The 16,334-nt window shown below is 50.2% G+C and overlaps 7 protein-coding genes across 7 annotated transcripts; 2 read left to right on the top strand and 5 right to left on the bottom strand.

Moving 5' to 3' along the window:
• Window positions 1-370: 370 nt before the first annotated feature.
• Window positions 371-928, bottom strand: N7496_002705 (uncharacterized protein; the record flags this gene model as incomplete). Its single annotated transcript, XM_056695636.1, has 1 exon — window positions 371-928. One exon carries the CDS (start codon window positions 926-928, stop codon window positions 371-373), a length of 558 nt encoding a protein of 185 aa, XP_056557848.1.
• Window positions 929-1,795: 867 nt separating this feature from the next.
• On the top strand, window positions 1,796-4,494 carry N7496_002704 (beta-glucosidase; the record flags this gene model as incomplete). Its single annotated transcript, XM_056695635.1, has 3 exons — window positions 1,796-2,046; window positions 2,105-2,232; window positions 2,285-4,494. 3 exons carry the CDS (start codon window positions 1,796-1,798, stop codon window positions 4,492-4,494), a joined length of 2,589 nt encoding a protein of 862 aa, XP_056557847.1.
• Window positions 4,495-4,897: 403 nt separating this feature from the next.
• On the bottom strand, window positions 4,898-5,809 carry N7496_002703 (uncharacterized protein; the record flags this gene model as incomplete). Its single annotated transcript, XM_056695634.1, has 1 exon — window positions 4,898-5,809. One exon carries the CDS (start codon window positions 5,807-5,809, stop codon window positions 4,898-4,900), a length of 912 nt encoding a protein of 303 aa, XP_056557846.1.
• A 322-nt stretch (window positions 5,810-6,131) lies between these two features.
• On the bottom strand, window positions 6,132-7,681 carry N7496_002702 (ribonuclease P protein subunit p40; the record flags this gene model as incomplete). The annotated part of the gene is made up of 7 exons (XM_056695633.1): window positions 6,132-6,333; window positions 6,447-6,780; window positions 6,842-6,982; window positions 7,042-7,143; window positions 7,220-7,282; window positions 7,334-7,475; window positions 7,538-7,681. 7 exons carry the CDS (start codon window positions 7,679-7,681, stop codon window positions 6,132-6,134), a joined length of 1,128 nt encoding a protein of 375 aa, XP_056557845.1.
• A 1,201-nt stretch (window positions 7,682-8,882) lies between these two features.
• Window positions 8,883-10,132, top strand: N7496_002701 (uncharacterized protein; the record flags this gene model as incomplete). Its single annotated transcript, XM_056695632.1, has 3 exons — window positions 8,883-8,998; window positions 9,053-9,365; window positions 9,437-10,132. The coding sequence occupies 3 exons, from the start codon at window positions 8,883-8,885 to the stop codon at window positions 10,130-10,132; spliced, it is 1,125 nt and encodes a 374-aa protein (XP_056557844.1).
• A 663-nt stretch (window positions 10,133-10,795) lies between these two features.
• Window positions 10,796-13,791, bottom strand: N7496_002700 (putative C6 transcription factor Prf; the record flags this gene model as incomplete). Its single annotated transcript, XM_056695631.1, has 6 exons — window positions 10,796-11,563; window positions 11,643-11,897; window positions 11,953-12,444; window positions 12,505-13,024; window positions 13,082-13,388; window positions 13,476-13,791. The coding sequence occupies 6 exons, from the start codon at window positions 13,789-13,791 to the stop codon at window positions 10,796-10,798; spliced, it is 2,658 nt and encodes an 885-aa protein (XP_056557843.1).
• Window positions 13,792-14,720: 929 nt separating this feature from the next.
• On the bottom strand, window positions 14,721-16,005 carry N7496_002699 (mitochondrial 54S ribosomal protein uL2m; the record flags this gene model as incomplete). Its single annotated transcript, XM_056695630.1, has 2 exons — window positions 14,721-14,822; window positions 14,896-16,005. 2 exons carry the CDS (start codon window positions 16,003-16,005, stop codon window positions 14,721-14,723), a joined length of 1,212 nt encoding a protein of 403 aa, XP_056557842.1.
• Window positions 16,006-16,334: the final 329 nt, after the last annotated feature.

Below are 16,334 nucleotides of genomic sequence, written 5' to 3'. Positions count from 1 at the left end.
AGTCTCTTGCACTTCTCTGCGGTTTTTGTACATAGCGTGGGTGGTGGATATGGTCGTGCATACTGTTCGATGGATATTTGGGTACGGACTTATTTCTACATGTCTTGATTGTCGTGTGTGTCTCAAAGGTGTTATGTGAATGGAATTGTATTGAACCCATTGATTCTCTAGTAAAGCCCGAGATGACTACGCCTCTTTATCCATAGTGGCTCTTTCCCATGATCCACTCCTACCCCATCCACGCCACATCGACTGATCCCCAGCCGGCTTCTCCGTTATTTTTCCTCAGATGGAGTTTTGTGGGGATACTATCGCATGTGTGTCTTTGTATTGAATGAGTGAACTGATCTATGGGACAAAGAATGCCTGCTCAGGCTGTTCCTTTCGAAAGGTCTTTTGCACCTTTGGAAACTGGACCTTTCAGTTGTGGCACTGTATGCAGGATAAGGTTGAAATTTCTGTGGATCTGGGTACTGTCATGCCTGATATGGAGACTTCCGGAGGCAACCTCGTCATGGACACATTTATCGAGCTCATTGGACTTATCCGCGGTGTTGAGATAACTGAAGAAGTGCAGCTTTGGGCCACGCCACAGGATAATCCAGCATCCTCTGTCTTTTGGAATCACGGTCTGCAGCATTGGATATAGCTCTTCCGTCCATGCTGAGGTGACAACCTTGTCAAGTATGAAGAGCATAGCCCAGTGTTGCAGTTCTCCATTTTGATTCTGTCGTCGGATGTTGAAATAGGGAGGTAGTTTCTGTGGAGTTTCACTGCTGAATGAAACGAGGAAGGAATTTGCGATGAGGAAATAGTAGTTGAGAATGGCTGACAGCACCGCTTGTACTTTGTCAAGGCCGTCTCCCTGTGCAAAGCTTGACACGACAGCCTTGATGATTGGTTTGTTAATGTAAGGTAATAGCTGCATGGTGTCCATGCTAAAGGTGGTTGGTACGGTTCTTGAATGGTGTGTAACTCTTGAATGTAGGCAATATGGGGATAAAAGAATGAAAAGAGGATGCGTAGAGGACAGAAGCGAGGAACACTAGCAAGAGAGATGTTATCCTTTCCAAAGTGCAAAGAGACCTCTCAAACACAGTGAAGTAGAGTATCTACCTGGAAAGGCATTTATACACTCCCAGTCTCCACGGCACGATCCGGAAGACAAGCAACAAACGAGATGGCTGATGCCTTGGATATCAGTCCTTTATTCCTGCCACTAAAACGAAGTAAGTCACAATCGCGGCGAACACCTTCTGATAGTCGTTGACTAATTTTTACATCGATTACTGCCTATCTGCTCAATTATCGCAAGGCTAGTGGGCCAGTGAGCGGTTACTTAGGGCTTCTAGTCTTGCATAAGTGCCTTTGCCGACAAGTTCCTCCTCCGGAAGAGCAGAGTATTAGGAGTTGTGAAAATGTCACATTGCCCCATTCTCGGCTATCTATATTCCGACGCGAAGCAACCTCACACGGCGCAATCTTTCCTTCATCTGGCCCTAGGTCAATCTCCGCACTTTTATCCCCGCGGTTTCCCCACAATCCCGAGGGACGGGAGGTGGGACCCTTGTGCTGGACTACCCAGAATATTGCAACCATAGGTCAGATATATCCCTGTAGAACGCTAGAACACTCGGAATCGCCGTTTGTTATGCCGGTTTTCCTTTCCGGTGGGGTTTACGTGCTCCAGATATGACGTTGTGCGGGAGGCAGGATTTCTATATAATACGATGGACGGCGCGGTACTGTGCCCAAAGAGACCAGCCGATCCTTTTGCCTACCCGCGGAGAACACTATGTGGCTTGTTGCAGTTCTACCCCTCTCCCTGGTGCTGGCAGCTGGCATGGGAGTGCATGCTAGTATTGACACAGGCGGCTGGCCTCAGGATAGCGGCAAGGTCGATAGAATCATCGCGGCCCTGACACCTGAAGAGAAGATTTCCCTTCTACAAGGAGCCTATTATGCAGGAAGTGATAATTATGCCGGCTATGCCATTGGGCTTCCTCGACTAGGAATCCCTCCACTCCAGCTTGCCGATGGAGAAGCGTAAGTTCTCCTGTGGTCTCTGTCTTCGTTGATCGTTGTTGACGAGAAGTAAAAATAGCGGAATCAATGGTGTTCATGATGCTACTGCTATTCCAAGCCAGATTAACGTCGCCGCAACCTGGTCGAGGGAAATGGCAAAAGCTGCAGGCCATGTCACTGGCCTAGAGGCCCGACTACTCAAAGCCGGTATGTGAAGCCCTGAATAGCTAATTAATACCGGAGCTGACTTTTTTGCAAGGTGTTGCTCTTGCTCCGCGTGTCAATCTCCTCCGTGATCCTTTTGACGGAAGCTCATGGCAGGCTTATTCGGAGGATGCCTACTTGAATGCCCAGCTCGGAGTTGAAGCCGTCCAGGGCATCCAGGCTCAGGGAACAATGGCGAATACCAAGCAGATAGGTCCATCAAGCAGTGGTGCCAGTTCTGGTGACACAAACTCGCAAGTGGATCTACAGGTACTCCACGAGATATACTGGCAACCTCATGGGGCCTTAGTGGACGCTGGGGTGGCCACCATGATGTGCTCGTATGCTCAAGTCAATGGAGTGCCTGCTTGTCAGTATCAAGAACTCATGGACCGCACTGTACGTGGGGATTTTGGGTTCAAAGGCATCGTTATGAGTGACTGGGGCGCCACGCACTCAACAGCTCCGAGTATCGAGGCTGGCTTGGATTGGGAGATGGGTTCCAGAACCTATTACACTGAGCCCCTATATGACGATGTTTATGTTCATCGCAATCTATCCGAAATCTATGTTGACCGCGCCCTTTATCACATCCTTTCTACATACAATCGATTTGGTTTGATCGGCCAAAATCGCACTGCGCTCGACATGGTGCCGAATCCTTTGCCACAGACGGTGATTGCGCAGTCAGCTGCAATTTCATATGACATTGCATGCCGGTCTGGAGTTCTATTGAAGAACAACAAAGGAGTACTCCCTCTCTCCAAGGACATTTCCAAACTAGCTGTCATTGGCCCAGCTGCGTTCCAGTATAACCATGGCGCAGGCTTTGCCGAGCGAGCATATGGAATCCCCTCGCGACTCAAGAGCTCGCTAGATGCCATTAAAGATATCACGGCCAACAATGACATTCTTGTATCAAATGGAGTTGATGTTCATGGAAGCACGATTCCTGCCGATTATCTGCTACAAGAGAATGGCCAGCAAGGTTTAGTTCGAACGAACTCAGCCGGCGAAACTTCGGTCGACTCTCAGATCAACTTCTCTGGGGATTCGGCCCTGCAAGGAGATACTTCGTATAATTGGGCTGGATTCCTCAAAGCGAATGAGACTGGCTACTATCGTATTTCTCTGCATCGACGCTTCCCTCACGTCGGTGGAGGACTAAACAATTCGGACTACCTAGGCGTTTTCACCGTTCATTCATTCACCGTCAATGGAACCGCGTTTGATGGTTATCGAATGTTGGGAGACGGTGGAGCCCGGCCCTGGAGCTCACCACTTCCTGCTCTAGATGGCTGGGATGAAGTCGGAACGGATGTCTATCTCACTGCTGGCCTTCACAACATCACTGTGACCACCACCAAGGTATTCGGAGACCCGATAGAAGTTCGCCTGAATTGGGTTACCCCAACCCAGCGAGAGCAGAACATTCGAGAGGCAGAGAAGATTGCATCAAACGTCGAAGTGCCCGTTGTTTTTGCGCATACCAACAGTCCTTCTGATGTGGGAATGCAGCTTAACCATGGGTTCGACGAGCTCATCTCGCGAGTTGCCGCGATAAACCCGAAGACAGTCGTCGTCCTCAACAACGCTGATCCAGTACTGATGCCATGGCTCGACCAAGTCTCGTCGGTCCTCTGGATGGGGAATCCTGGCCAAGAAGGCGGCCGTGCTACTGCTTCGCTTTTATTTGGTGACCACAATCCCCAAGGCAAACTGACAATCACTTATCCCGAATCTGTCAACAACACTGTTACGAGAAACCCAAAGTATCCGGAGCGCATGGCTACTAAGAGTGGGACAGCAATTTTCTCAGAAGGCATCAACTCAGCTTATCGATGGTACCTTAGCACGAACACTAGCGTTCTCTTTCCTTTTGGCTATGGACTGTCATATACCTCGTTCAAGTACAGCAACCTGGTTATCAAAAAGAAATCCGGCTCCTCCTTCCAGGTCTCTATTCACATCACCAACACTGGCTCCCGATCCGGTGTGGAGGTCCCCCAGATTTACATTGGTCCACCAGAGAATGCTGGCTCCAAGTATCCTGGTTATCAATTTGCTGTCTCTACTCTAGTGGGATTCGATGATGTGTCCATCGCCCCTGGCGCCACCAAAACTGCCGACTTCCTGATCTCGGGGCGGCAGCTCAGCTTCTGGCGCCAAAGCGATCGCAGTTGGGTACTTGCTTGTGGGAATCGCTCTGTATGGGCGGGGACTGATGCTGAGAAGAGGGTCTTGGTGGGTCATATTGAAGTTTAGACCCATATAAAGCCGGTAGCTTAAGGTTATCTAGAGATGCCGGACTTTTAGTGAGGGTGCGGACGACTCTAATACAATCGAACCAAGCTTGATATTAGAAACTTGATTCAGTAGGCACTCTACATTGCTATGTACGCTCTACGTGACTTAGTCATGTTAATGAGGCTGGCTACGTATTCCAATAGCTACAAGAAGGAGCTGGCTGGCTTAAGTGTCTCTTACAAAAAATCAACAGGATTCATTTCGTACAAAGGCGTATGTCTGGACATGATAGTAATACAAAGAAGGCGACTAGACAAAAACATCGAGCCCAAGTAAGCGACATAAAAAACCCTTAATGACGAGCTCCGTGAACACCGTATCAAGCAAAGGAGCAGGGAAAGTACAGCCTGATCTCAAAAAATCACTTTGCACCAGGCACCTTCGTCTTTGGCGCGTTTAGGTAGTGCCGGTTGCCGCTCCTGTCGTATTGCCAACGGCCATGATTATTCGGGTTGGCCACGAAATTCTCGGGTACCTCTGGCTCAACGAATTCGAATGTTCGTTTGTTCGATACAGGTGGCTGTCGAGGAGCCGGTGATGGAAGAGGGTATGTTTGGGGCAAGGGATGCCCCATGTGTGGGCAGAACATGTGATGCGGACAGAAATGACTGGATTCCATCGGGTATTGGATTGGCCTATGTCCATGGTAATGCATTGGGTGACACGTTGGAACTTGACGAGGATGTTCCACTGGATGGGAGTCCATAGTAATCGGCGTAGGATCCGGAATTTCAGTGCTTGAAGAACGAGAACCATTCAGGTCGATCCATTCTGTATGGATATGTCGAGCTACCATATCGAGCATGGCTGGAGTGATTTGTACACGCGGCTCTTGTTGTTGGTTCTGTTGGTTCACATCCACTGATACTGGTGCAGGTGGTTCGATGGCAGCTGGCTGGAGAGTGGGCGAGTTACTGATAGGAGTTGGTGGAGTAAAGATGGTCACAGGCTCTTTGTTCCCCAGGGTTGTCTCAGTTGTCACTGGACTAAGAGTGGTGCTGTCAGAAGAACTGGGATCAAACGAAAGCAGTGTTGCAAGCGGCGCAACTGTTGTTGGCTCTTCAGCAATATTGTTGCCATGACGAAGTCCAGTGTCGAGTTCTTGTTCTTGGTTGCGAAGCGCCTTGTACATAGTAGCGGACTCTATATCATCGAATGAGAGTAACGGCATATTGTCATTCATGCCGTCTTGATTGATGTCATTCAGGGAAGGATAAAATGGACTCATCAGATCCATATCATCAGTGGGAAATGTTGAAAGAGTGGTTTCCATGCTGCTTTCCGCTCGTCTTTGAATAATAGAGCAAGTGACAGCAAAGTAGAAGTAAAGTGAGCAAATAGAAGCGAGAGAGCGAAGGATATGGAGCGAGTGATAGGGAGAGCGAGTGCAAAAGAGAACGTTGGTATTCAGATAGTCGAGAGAGTGTGGGTTGAGAATGAAGAAAAGAGGGAAGAAGGAGGAGGTCTCAGGTTTTATGACTTCGCATGATGTAAAAATGCAATCAGGCGTAACTATGGCAGCTCAGCGCCGACACAGTTTTGGATAATGAATGGCCAAGCTGCCATGGCTAGAATTGGCAACTAGTCCTTCTTTATCACTCGATAGACGTCGCCCCAACGAATTCCCAGCATAGCGCATTGCGGTTACCAGATTCGGAAACTTCGCCTCCATTCCCGCTGGATGCCACTGAGGAGCAGTGGATGTTGGGAGCAGTTGCAATTGTATAACCGTCCCTTCCTTCCACGGCCTGTCTCCCCAGCGCAGAAACAGAAAGAATGAACCAGGGCGATGAAGGCCTAGAACTAGAATTGGAGGTGCGGGATCTAGAGCCGCCGCCGATTAAGGGCCATGTTAGTAAATGCTGCCGGGATATTCTCCTCAAAACTTCAGCTGGAAGTATGGAACTTACAGTAGGGAATTGAATAGTTGGAGGACCCATGGTCCTGAAATCAAACCATGCCATTTCAGGCTAATCAGATCGGTGGTACAGGTTCCCTCATCTCCTGGTACACTGTAGCGACTCAGGTACGAGTCGACAGCATCCTCCGCAGAAACACGGGGTGACCCCAGCTGGACCATGGCAATCCACTCAGCAAAGGCACCACAGCTCTCCTGCATATCTCCCTCGGACATTTCGGGTGATACCAATCCTTGCAGAGGGGGTGTTGAAATTTGGCTTAGTTTAGTTTTCAGAACCTCGGAATTAATCATCTGCGGACTCTGTTTTTGGATCGGCTTGGTCTCTGGTTTTTTTTGGTTAATGTTTGTTCTCTTTGCACATCCTTTGTAGAAGGGAAAACCAACCTTGGTCTCCTGGGGTAGACTCCAAGTCGCAGAAAAGCCAAGCCAAAGACTGATTCAGCACATTTTTGAAGGCCCATACGATTCTATCAAATCCTTTCTTGCCATGTAACATCGATGGGAGGCGCAGATTTAGCTCAATCACTAGCAAAACCGTTAGCTTTGCCTCGACAAAGGTAAAATTCGGGGCATTTTGTGCTTACAGAATCTCTCCTTTGCATGCTTCCTTCCGCCACTCCGGATGGGTTTTCCCGTAAGGCCTGTGCGCTCAAATGTTTCTCTCCCAAGCTCGATCTTGAGAATTCCTAGTTATTCATGATATGTTGGCTTTTATACCCACAGCACATTTGACCAGTGTCCGAAATGGGGCAGGAAGCTAACCATCTTGCAGGGTGTACACATTATCAGACCCTGCTCGGCCTTCAGATATCATGAGTATGTTGCCTAAAAGTCCATTAGAATCTGACACAAACACTTCAAGACAAGAGACAGTACCAGTCTTTATGTACGTGTTGAAAAACTCATGCTCCAGGAGATCAGAGGGTAACATGAACACTCGCGCAGAGTGAGGCTTATTCAGCTTGTCTAATGACGTCTGAATGTCTGTGTAAACATCTTCGGGGAGAATGACCTCGACCTGCGGACATTGATCAGCTTCTGATAAATATACAATTGAATTGCAGAGATAATGAATCTTACTGTATGCGCAAATGGATGGTTCACGATAGCAGAGAATGGAGACTTTTTCGTCGGCACCTGTGTCGGGTCGATAAAACCAGGTAACTGCGAGACTGTAGTGTAGCATTTTTCGCGTCCGGACGCGTCATCAGTGAAGTCGAACATGTCAATTCGGTTCTTTGTCACGAGGGAAGAAGATTGAAAGATTGTTGTGGGATATTAAATGGTGATTTCACTGAGGAGGGATTTGGCGGCAAGAAATTTGTGGAGTGCAACGCGAGGCGGAGACTGAGGTTTGATTAAGCTTGTCTTATCGATAGGCTCCAATGATCTCAATATCACACCCACAACGAGAGCTTTGGGATTAGCGGATAATCAACATTGGTATAGTAGACAATACTACAATGTAAGTACATGCCTAAAGATAGTACAGGCTCTTCTGGGTTTAACTTGGTGGAGACCGATCTCCTGCATCACACTTTCTTCGTGGCGGGGAAAGACATGGGCAATATACTTCCCGGCCTGCTACCATGAACCTCCGGCGAACGAAGTATTCAATGCCAACTGAACTGAGTACTCATTGTTGAAGCAAAGAGAACTGGAAAGTCTTATCTAGTTTTTCACCAACTCGTTAGTTCAAGTCTGTAGTAACGCCAACGCCAACGCCTAATACTACCTAAAGGTTCGGACATCGCCTTGGAATTACTGCGACTCAACGCTTACTTACAAGATGTCTAGGGCCACTCGCTATGGAAAGAATGGAAGACCCTTGTCACGACAAAGATGGACCACAGCAGCCCTGGGTGACTTGGGCATATTCAATGCAGGTCAATGCAGTAGACAAAGGGATTTCTTTCCAATAATATGCCAACAAAACACAAAGAGCCTTACTAAATTCATTTGAAGACACTCCAACAGCGCAGAGACTTTGAAGATTGATCTATTCGACTATAATCATATCTGGTGTCTGCCTTATCCCAGGCCTGATTGACGAGTAGGTCGAGAAGTGATGTTAGCACATGATGAAGCGCAGGAACATAGATTGGTTTGAACTAAATTGAGTTTCTGAATCTAATCATTGGCTCCGTCTTTTCTTTAATTGTCATGTGGACGCGTCTCTGTAATGAATATCTAACATCGTATACAAAGAACAGAGCTGCTAATGCCTGAGGCAGAAAGAAGCTCTCCGCCCAAGCCGCGATCTTAGCTGCGGCGAGATCGCAGTCCCTCAAAACGTCATGAGCTAAAGCCGCAACACTCTCTGAGAGCCCTCAATTCCAATTTCCTGCTGCCGCCGATCCAGGTTGACTATAAATAAGGCGCCAGTATTTGGAGTAGCTGCAAGCGCTAAAGGGGACTGTTAGCGATGGCGCCCGCGCCGCGCCGCGATCTCCTCGCAAAGGAACATTTCGCATTTGTCTTCGGGGGTGTTAAAACCCAGAGTTACTATGACCCAGCTTCTAAGGGTCCAGGATCACATACGTGAGTCCTTCTCTTCACTCCTCCAGGCTCCTTACTGACAGTGGTCTTGAATAGCCTCCGGACACTAGCCTGGAACCCTACCGGTCAGCTAATCGCGACTGGTTCAGCTGATCGTACGCTACGGATATGGAACCCCGAACGCCCTGCTATTAAATACTCGACGGAACTTCGGGGACACTCGGCTGCCGTGGAGAAAGTTCTTTTCAATCCTGTACGGGATGCGGAATTGGCGAGCTGCTCGACAGACGGCACAGTGCGCTTCTGGGACGTGCGCTCCAAGACATGTGTTAGCCGTCTCGATGTCGGCGGCGAGGCCTTTACGCTCTCGTGGTCGGCAGATGGGAGTACAATGGTTGTCGGTAGAAAGGTAAGTCCCGAGGCCTTTCCCTAGCATATCTCTGCCATTGCCATCGCTAACCCTTTGTCTTTCCGGGTTAGGACGACACTTTGATCCCCATCTCGGTTCAGTCCCTGTCTACCCCTACCATCCTATCACAAGGCGGTGTTACAAATGGTATATCCTCTATCGGGGGCTCAAAACCTAGCTCTTCGACATATACAGCTCTCACACCACACCCCCAACCCATCCAAACCAATGCCACCACCTTCTCCAACCACGTCGCAACACCTACATCCCCAGACCTCCACCTCTTCGCAACAACAGGCGAAGGTACCGTCAAGATAATGTCTTACCCCTCATTCGATATCCTCCATACCCTCCACGCACACACCTCCGCCTGCATGGCCATATCACTCGCGCCTACCGGCCGCTACCTAGCCGTTGGCGGTAGCGATGCCCTAATTTCTCTATGGGATACGACGGATTGGATCTGCCGCCGCACGTTATCCAGTGCGAACGGTGGTTCAATTCGCGGCGTTAGTTGGAGTTTCGATGGCCGCTTTATCTGCGGGGCTTGCGATGAGCCCTTCTGTGGTGGAAATGGATTGGAGATTTTCCATGCAGAGACTGGCGAGAGCGTTTACACGATTCCCACCACTGGTGCCAATGTGGGTGTTCCCGCTGTCGCGTGGCATCCCTCTAGATATTGGTTGGCTTACTCGACGACCCATGATGGGCCGGGAGGCGGCTCTGGGGGTCTCAAGATTGTTGGTGCTGCTGGTGGAGGTCTGTAAGCTTAGATGCCAGGCCCATCCCATTGTCTGTGGATGGGCCTGATGGGGTTTGTACCAGGGATTGATAACCCTGGATTTGCTGCTATTTTACGATTCCGAAATTACCATTTTTGGAACATCTAAATGAGTTAACGGATTTATATTGAGTGTTATGTAGAAATTATACTATCAACATAGTCTTCCTGAATGGAGATGGTCAAGAAAAAATCAAATCAGAGAAGAGAGTAATTATTCGAGAAGAGGAGTATCTGTTCATCATCATTAAGTCGTTGAAAAAAAGACACCCAAAGCGCCAAGCCAAGTCCGCCCACCGTCTGGAATCTGCGTGTTTGTAATAATACACGGTGCGAAAGATCCGGGGTCGTCCACGGAAGCCATTTTTGTTAGTACAAGACAGCATGGACTGGTGCTGTCTTCGGCCCTGGCGTGATGCTCAGTGCTCGGGAAAGCGAAGTGCAGTCCTCCGCTAGGTCCCGATGCCTTGAGTATAGTAAACCTTCGGCTTAGAGAGTGACAATGATAAAGGGCTGCACTAAAAAGCGGTAACACCTTTCACGTCAAGTTGCTTCAGCGCAGGTAGAAAGACAGGAGGCTTCGGTCACCAGGAAGAAACCGATGTCTCTGTCAGAATGTTCCGATTACGGAACCCATTTTTGTCGGTTCTCATGATGGCCGCCAGTTCTCCCAACCGGGACCATTTTCAGTATTCAGGATCTGAGCCCACTGGGCATCACTGAATGCCTCCACGTTGACGTTTTCAAAATCAAGGTTGCTCAAATCCTGACTTGGAGTAGGCATATCCCAGCGATTAGACAGATTGAATACGTTAGCAGCACCTGCAGCTCCCATAGGACCAGCGGAGCTAGATGGGTATGCTTGGCCAGCGATAGAGCCCATATCAAGAATATGAGAAGATTCTGTGGTAACAGGAGAAATCTGAACGGAATGGGCTTTATCGACAGATGTAGCGGAGCTTGAAGATGGATAAGTCGAGGTAGTGTTGGGCTGCTTTTTGCCGGGCGAAGGATTGTCGATCCCAGACATAGAATAGGACGTGTTGGAGGAGGAGTTCAAAGTTGATGGAGTGGGATGATCCGAAGGCGGATTCCTCTCGCCAAGGCCAAAGTCGGGCGAAAAGTCCATATCTCCGTCAATGACTCCTCCGGCTACCTCAACGATGCCGTTCGTCGTTCGTACATGATGGGGGAAGAATTGCTGCGATTCACCGCCCATTGGCCCTCGTTCAGAGTCGACAATTGGTGAATCTCTGTGTCGACTGGGAAGAGAGGTCGTCATGCCAGGCGCAAAAGGTCGGCTAGGAGTTCTCGACTTTGACCCATCTTGCGGAGATTCGGTTGGGATGCCATTACCTTGGGACTGGCGAACAGTGTACAAAGGCGTACAATCGGTGTTTTCAGCGCAATAGGACTGCTAAATTAGGGTTAGAGCCGTGAAATTCTGCAATATCTGCGAACCAGACGCATGGTTTCAGGGGGCGAAAGGAGCTTACCAGCGCTTTGGCAACATGGCTGAGCCCGGAACCAGCCTTGGAGTTATCCATAGCCCGGATTCCCGTCCCTTCGAGATCAACATCTAGTTGTACCAAGAAGGACTCTGTGAGTGGATTTTTGGATTTCATCGCATTCAGAGCCGAGACGACGAATTGCAGGGAGGAGTAGACTGTAGAGTCATCAGGGCGAGATTTAAGGTATTGCACAAATACTCGCGCTGAGATATACAAGCAAAATGACATGAAAGGGTTTAACTGTCAATGGTCAGCTAGTCCGGTCTCACACAGTGCATAATCGAGGCAGACATACGCTTGATAGGTCCATGTGGCTGACCATCTTCATGATGCTCGAGATTTGATTGGCTGCCACGAGGCACCTCCGTTTGCTCTCGGTGATGATCTGGTTTGGCATCTTGTTCTTCTCGGCCTTGAATATTGCTGCTTGGTGAAGACAGATGGTGGATGTATGAATACTCATGTTGGCAAAGATGACATTGACGTCATCCATGCCGCTTGGAAGTCGAAGGTGCTCGGGTAATGACAGTGCGATGTGAAGAAGGATGTTATCATGACTCCTGTGGCGCTTCCAAAACTCGCCGTTGAGATCATGATCATTATCCAGCGGCTGAGGTCGATGAATGTGAACAAGGTTTCGGCCAAACAAGTTGGCTAAAACACAGACGCAGGCAAAGGGAGCTAACGTAGAAACACCTTCACCGGCAATGATATCAGACAGGCGAAGCGTGCGCTGTGGCTTGCTCTTCAGGAATGACTCTTCGGAGGCTGGGAGGTTGGTCATAATCTTAGACAGTTAGCCATGACCAACCACAATAAACGCAAATCGGAGCTAAAGGTAACTTACATCATTTTCATCAATGACCATAGGCCAACCAGTTCCAATACTAGCATAGCGGTCAGTGCAGAAGGCCATCCAAAATGTCCTCCGGCGTTCTTCACGCTCAGTCCAATCTTTGGGTGGCATGATGGACTGTTTGACATCGAGCCCATTGCCATCCAGACGATGAAGACCCATCATCAGTGCCAATCGTGACGCTTTGCCAACGCTGAGCCATGCCCGAGGGAAGTAGATCATTCGGAATTCATAAGAGCCCGTTAGAATCCACATTTGGCAATGAGCCAGGCTGATTATATTTTCTCCGAAGCCTTTCATCTCATCCATTTCCGCATATTTGCGGGCGCGCTGATAGAAATGATGATGCAAAAAGTAATACTTGTCGCTCACAGATGCTGCATGACACCACATGATGTACCGCAGGCAGATGGGTGGGCGCATGTGAGGAGCGAGGTTCAGGCTGGCATAGTAACGAGGACGGTGGATGATGGGCATCATCGGATAGATTTTCTCAAAGAATAGGTTGTCCCTGATGGAATGCGGGATTAGCAAAGAGTTCTATGTCCTCCCAGAACCGCTCACTTACAATTCGTCAATGACATCCTGGGTCGGCAGAGGCTCCTCCAGTCCCAAGCTGATCAAGTCCCAGGATGGATCGTTGGGGGCAGCCGTTGGTCCTGGGAACAGCATCGGGTTCGATGGTGCTGGCCCGAGTCCAGCTGTAGATGGAGGCATCTGACCACCAATGTCATTTCCAATACCCGAAATGTCCGGTAGACCGAGTATCGAGTCATCGTTGATAGGCGCGTTGAATGACGTCTCGATCGGCTGAGGTGGGGAGGTGCGCGGCGCAGGATCAGTCTCCTGGCCTTTCAGAAGGGTTTCGACTTGAGCTATACAAGAGATAGCGGTTAGCGACGCTTTTTCGTTGGGGTCTTATCGCGGAATACGCGACAGTGCTTAAGTGAGATGATTCGTACCCAGGCGCGCTTCTAGCTGCTTCACGTATCCCCGCTTCGGACCACTCTTCTTGCGCACTTCATCGTAGGCGCAATCATGGCCCAGGCGCGAGCACGTTCCACAGCTTGGCCGTTTCCCATCACATCTGAGCTTCCTCCGACGGCAGACCACGCATGCGATGCGCTTGGGCCGAGGAACGTAGTTGCTATCTCCAGCGACCGCGCCATCCGCTAGATGGTTATTATCTGCGACTGACGAGTCCTGGAATGAGGATTCAAGGGCAGTATTATACTGCGAAGCGCCCGGCGCAAACGCGGAGGGCGGAAGGTTCTCCATGGCAGGCCGAATCGCCAGCGGGGACGATGAACGAAGAAGGAATTCCGACCGATGACGAGATTGACAGCCCACCGCTTATCACCGCAGCGCGGGCAACTCCTGCACAGCAAAGAGGAGAGTAGGGATGAGGCGTGATACCGGGCTAGCAGGTCAAATAAAGGCAAATCCCATTATCAAAGTGATAATCTCTGGTGGGTGGGGATAAGCAGCAGAAGAGAGTTCTTATGGATGACGGTGGCACGCTTTCGTATTGGGGAGAGAAGGCTGTGTCTTGCGTGTCTCGGCCCGGACTTTTACAGTACAAGTCTTTTTCATTTAAATCCTCAGATCCCCCTTTTAGGGATTCGACGAGCTTCGAAAGGAGACTATGGAATCAGCCATCCAATTTCCATGGCCCATGAAGGGACTGACACCTGGCGATCGACCGTTAGTGTTGCTGGGGATGGGTGTACGCACCACGACGCTGCCTGGCGGGCTTGGCAGGGATCGGGCGGGCTCATAGCGTCGATCCTTTCTTATCACGACGCAATCAAGAAGACGCCCATTGAAAGGCATTAATATTCGAAAATCAATATACGGAGTCTCCTAGACTAGAAAGAGCTCTAAACTCTTTTCCCTAATCGAACAAACCTTTTTGAATATTCTGTATTTCTGTGCGAATGGCCGTGGGCCTCATACTATACATAGCCCCCCCGCTGCCCCAAGCTCCAACTGATGATAGAAACAGGATTCCCGATATAATGCACGGCGGAATCAAGAATACACGGCAAGAAAACAAGATGAAAGAAAAATATCGTACAGCCATCCCATGTGCAGTGAGAATGAGGTATAAGATGAGAAAAAGGGCTTTTTTGTCTCGGAGAGCAAAGCAGGGAGAGGGGACACGATCCGCCTCTCCCAAAATCCAACTATGCCATGGAAAGGGCCGTCTAGTTGTATCCGCGACGACGTTGGCCTTGGTTGCGAGGTCTCGGGTGCACAACAGCCTTGTTGATCTTCCACTTGGGACGAGTCTTGTAGCCGGACTTGGTCTAGAAGATTGAGAAAAATCACGAATTAGCAATCCGATCATAAAATCTAAGGGATAGGGAAAAAGAAGCTTACCGGAATACCCCAAGGACTCTTCGGGTCAACGTTACCCTTGGACTTACCACGACCACCACCGTGAGGGTGGTCCATGGCGTTCATGGCCAGACCACGGACGGTAGGACGAATGTTGAGCCAGCGCGAACGACCGGCCTTACCCAGCTGAGTGTAGTGGTAGTTGGGGTTGCTGGCAACACCAATAGTAGCACAGCAGTCCTTGTGGATGAGACGAGTCTCACCGCTAGACAAGCGGACAGTGATGTGTTGAGCCAGGCGCTCCTGCTTCTGCTTCTCGCGGAGAGTCAGAGGCTTCTTCTCCTCTTCAGGCTGATCAGTCTCGATCTCCTGCTGGCGGGAGTCGCTACCCTTGGCGACCACGGTGGCATGGGTGCCTGCACTTCGGCACAACTGGGCACCCTTCCCGGGCCGCAAGCCAACATTGAAGATGAGGGTGCCGACCGGAATCATGTGCAAAGGCAGGCAGTTTCCACGCCAGGCAGTCCGGGCAGCCAGCACACCAGGATCAACAGTTCCACCCATGCTCTGCCACAAGTCCTCGGGAATACCAGACATATAGCTCTGCACAACGTCTCCAGCTCGCATACCGTCTGCGGCGAGAATATAGCTCAACTTGGTAGTCTCCTTGCTCCGAACCAGAGCAATGTGTGCGCTGCGACCTGGGTCATACTCAATCCGCTCCACGAGATGGGGGCCCGGGTCTGTCCGCATGAAATCCACCATGCGTATCCGACGCTTGTGACCACCACCATGATGGCGGACTGTGACGCGACCGCTGTTGTTACGACCACCCTTGGCGTGACCACGCTTGGGGAAAGTCAATCGATGGATGGGACGGCCTTTCCAGAGGTGGTCATTGACTGGTCGCCGCAAGTGTCGTACACCGGGGGTACGAGGAGTGTATGTGCGAAGCTGGACTCCGGAGTCGTCGCGGGTGGGAGGAGGAGCAAAAGAGGCGCTGAAGTCGGCTGCAGGAGGAGTGGCCTTGCTGGCCGACGTCTCTAGTTCATTGACGACAGTCGCGAAACGGCGCACAGGAAAAGTCGGAATCGTAGGTAAACACCTAAAGGGCAGCCGAATGCCCTGGAGGGCAAGTCGGGGTTGGAGCATGGTTGGTCGGAGGGCTAGCCACTAGCTTGTGGGCGAATTGATGAGAATAGAAATTGATTTCCCACCACAAAATCCAGATATCGGGGCCCAATTGCAAGTCGGGCTCTCGATACTCTCTCCGCTCGTCGGTCTCCTGGCTGGGGGTGCTGGAACTGATGGCCAGGGCAAAAAGTTCTGGGAGCCAAATCAGGTGATCTCGTCTTGACCGCCCGACACAGCCTCGTTTTTTGTGGCGGTGCTACAAGTTGATATGTGGCGCATGAGGCTTCCGTGTAGCATCTGGTCCCGTGATAGTCCCGTGACCAGCGGTTGCGGGGGAAACAGAGTTG

The sequence above is a fragment of the Penicillium cataractarum genome (genome assembly GCF_028827025.1).
Source record: "Penicillium cataractarum strain IBT 29864 chromosome Unknown utg000002l, whole genome shotgun sequence".
Taxonomy (NCBI): domain Eukaryota; kingdom Fungi; phylum Ascomycota; class Eurotiomycetes; order Eurotiales; family Aspergillaceae; genus Penicillium; species Penicillium cataractarum.
Note: the sequence above shows the minus strand (reverse complement) of the source record. Positions and strands in the feature narration are given on the sequence as shown.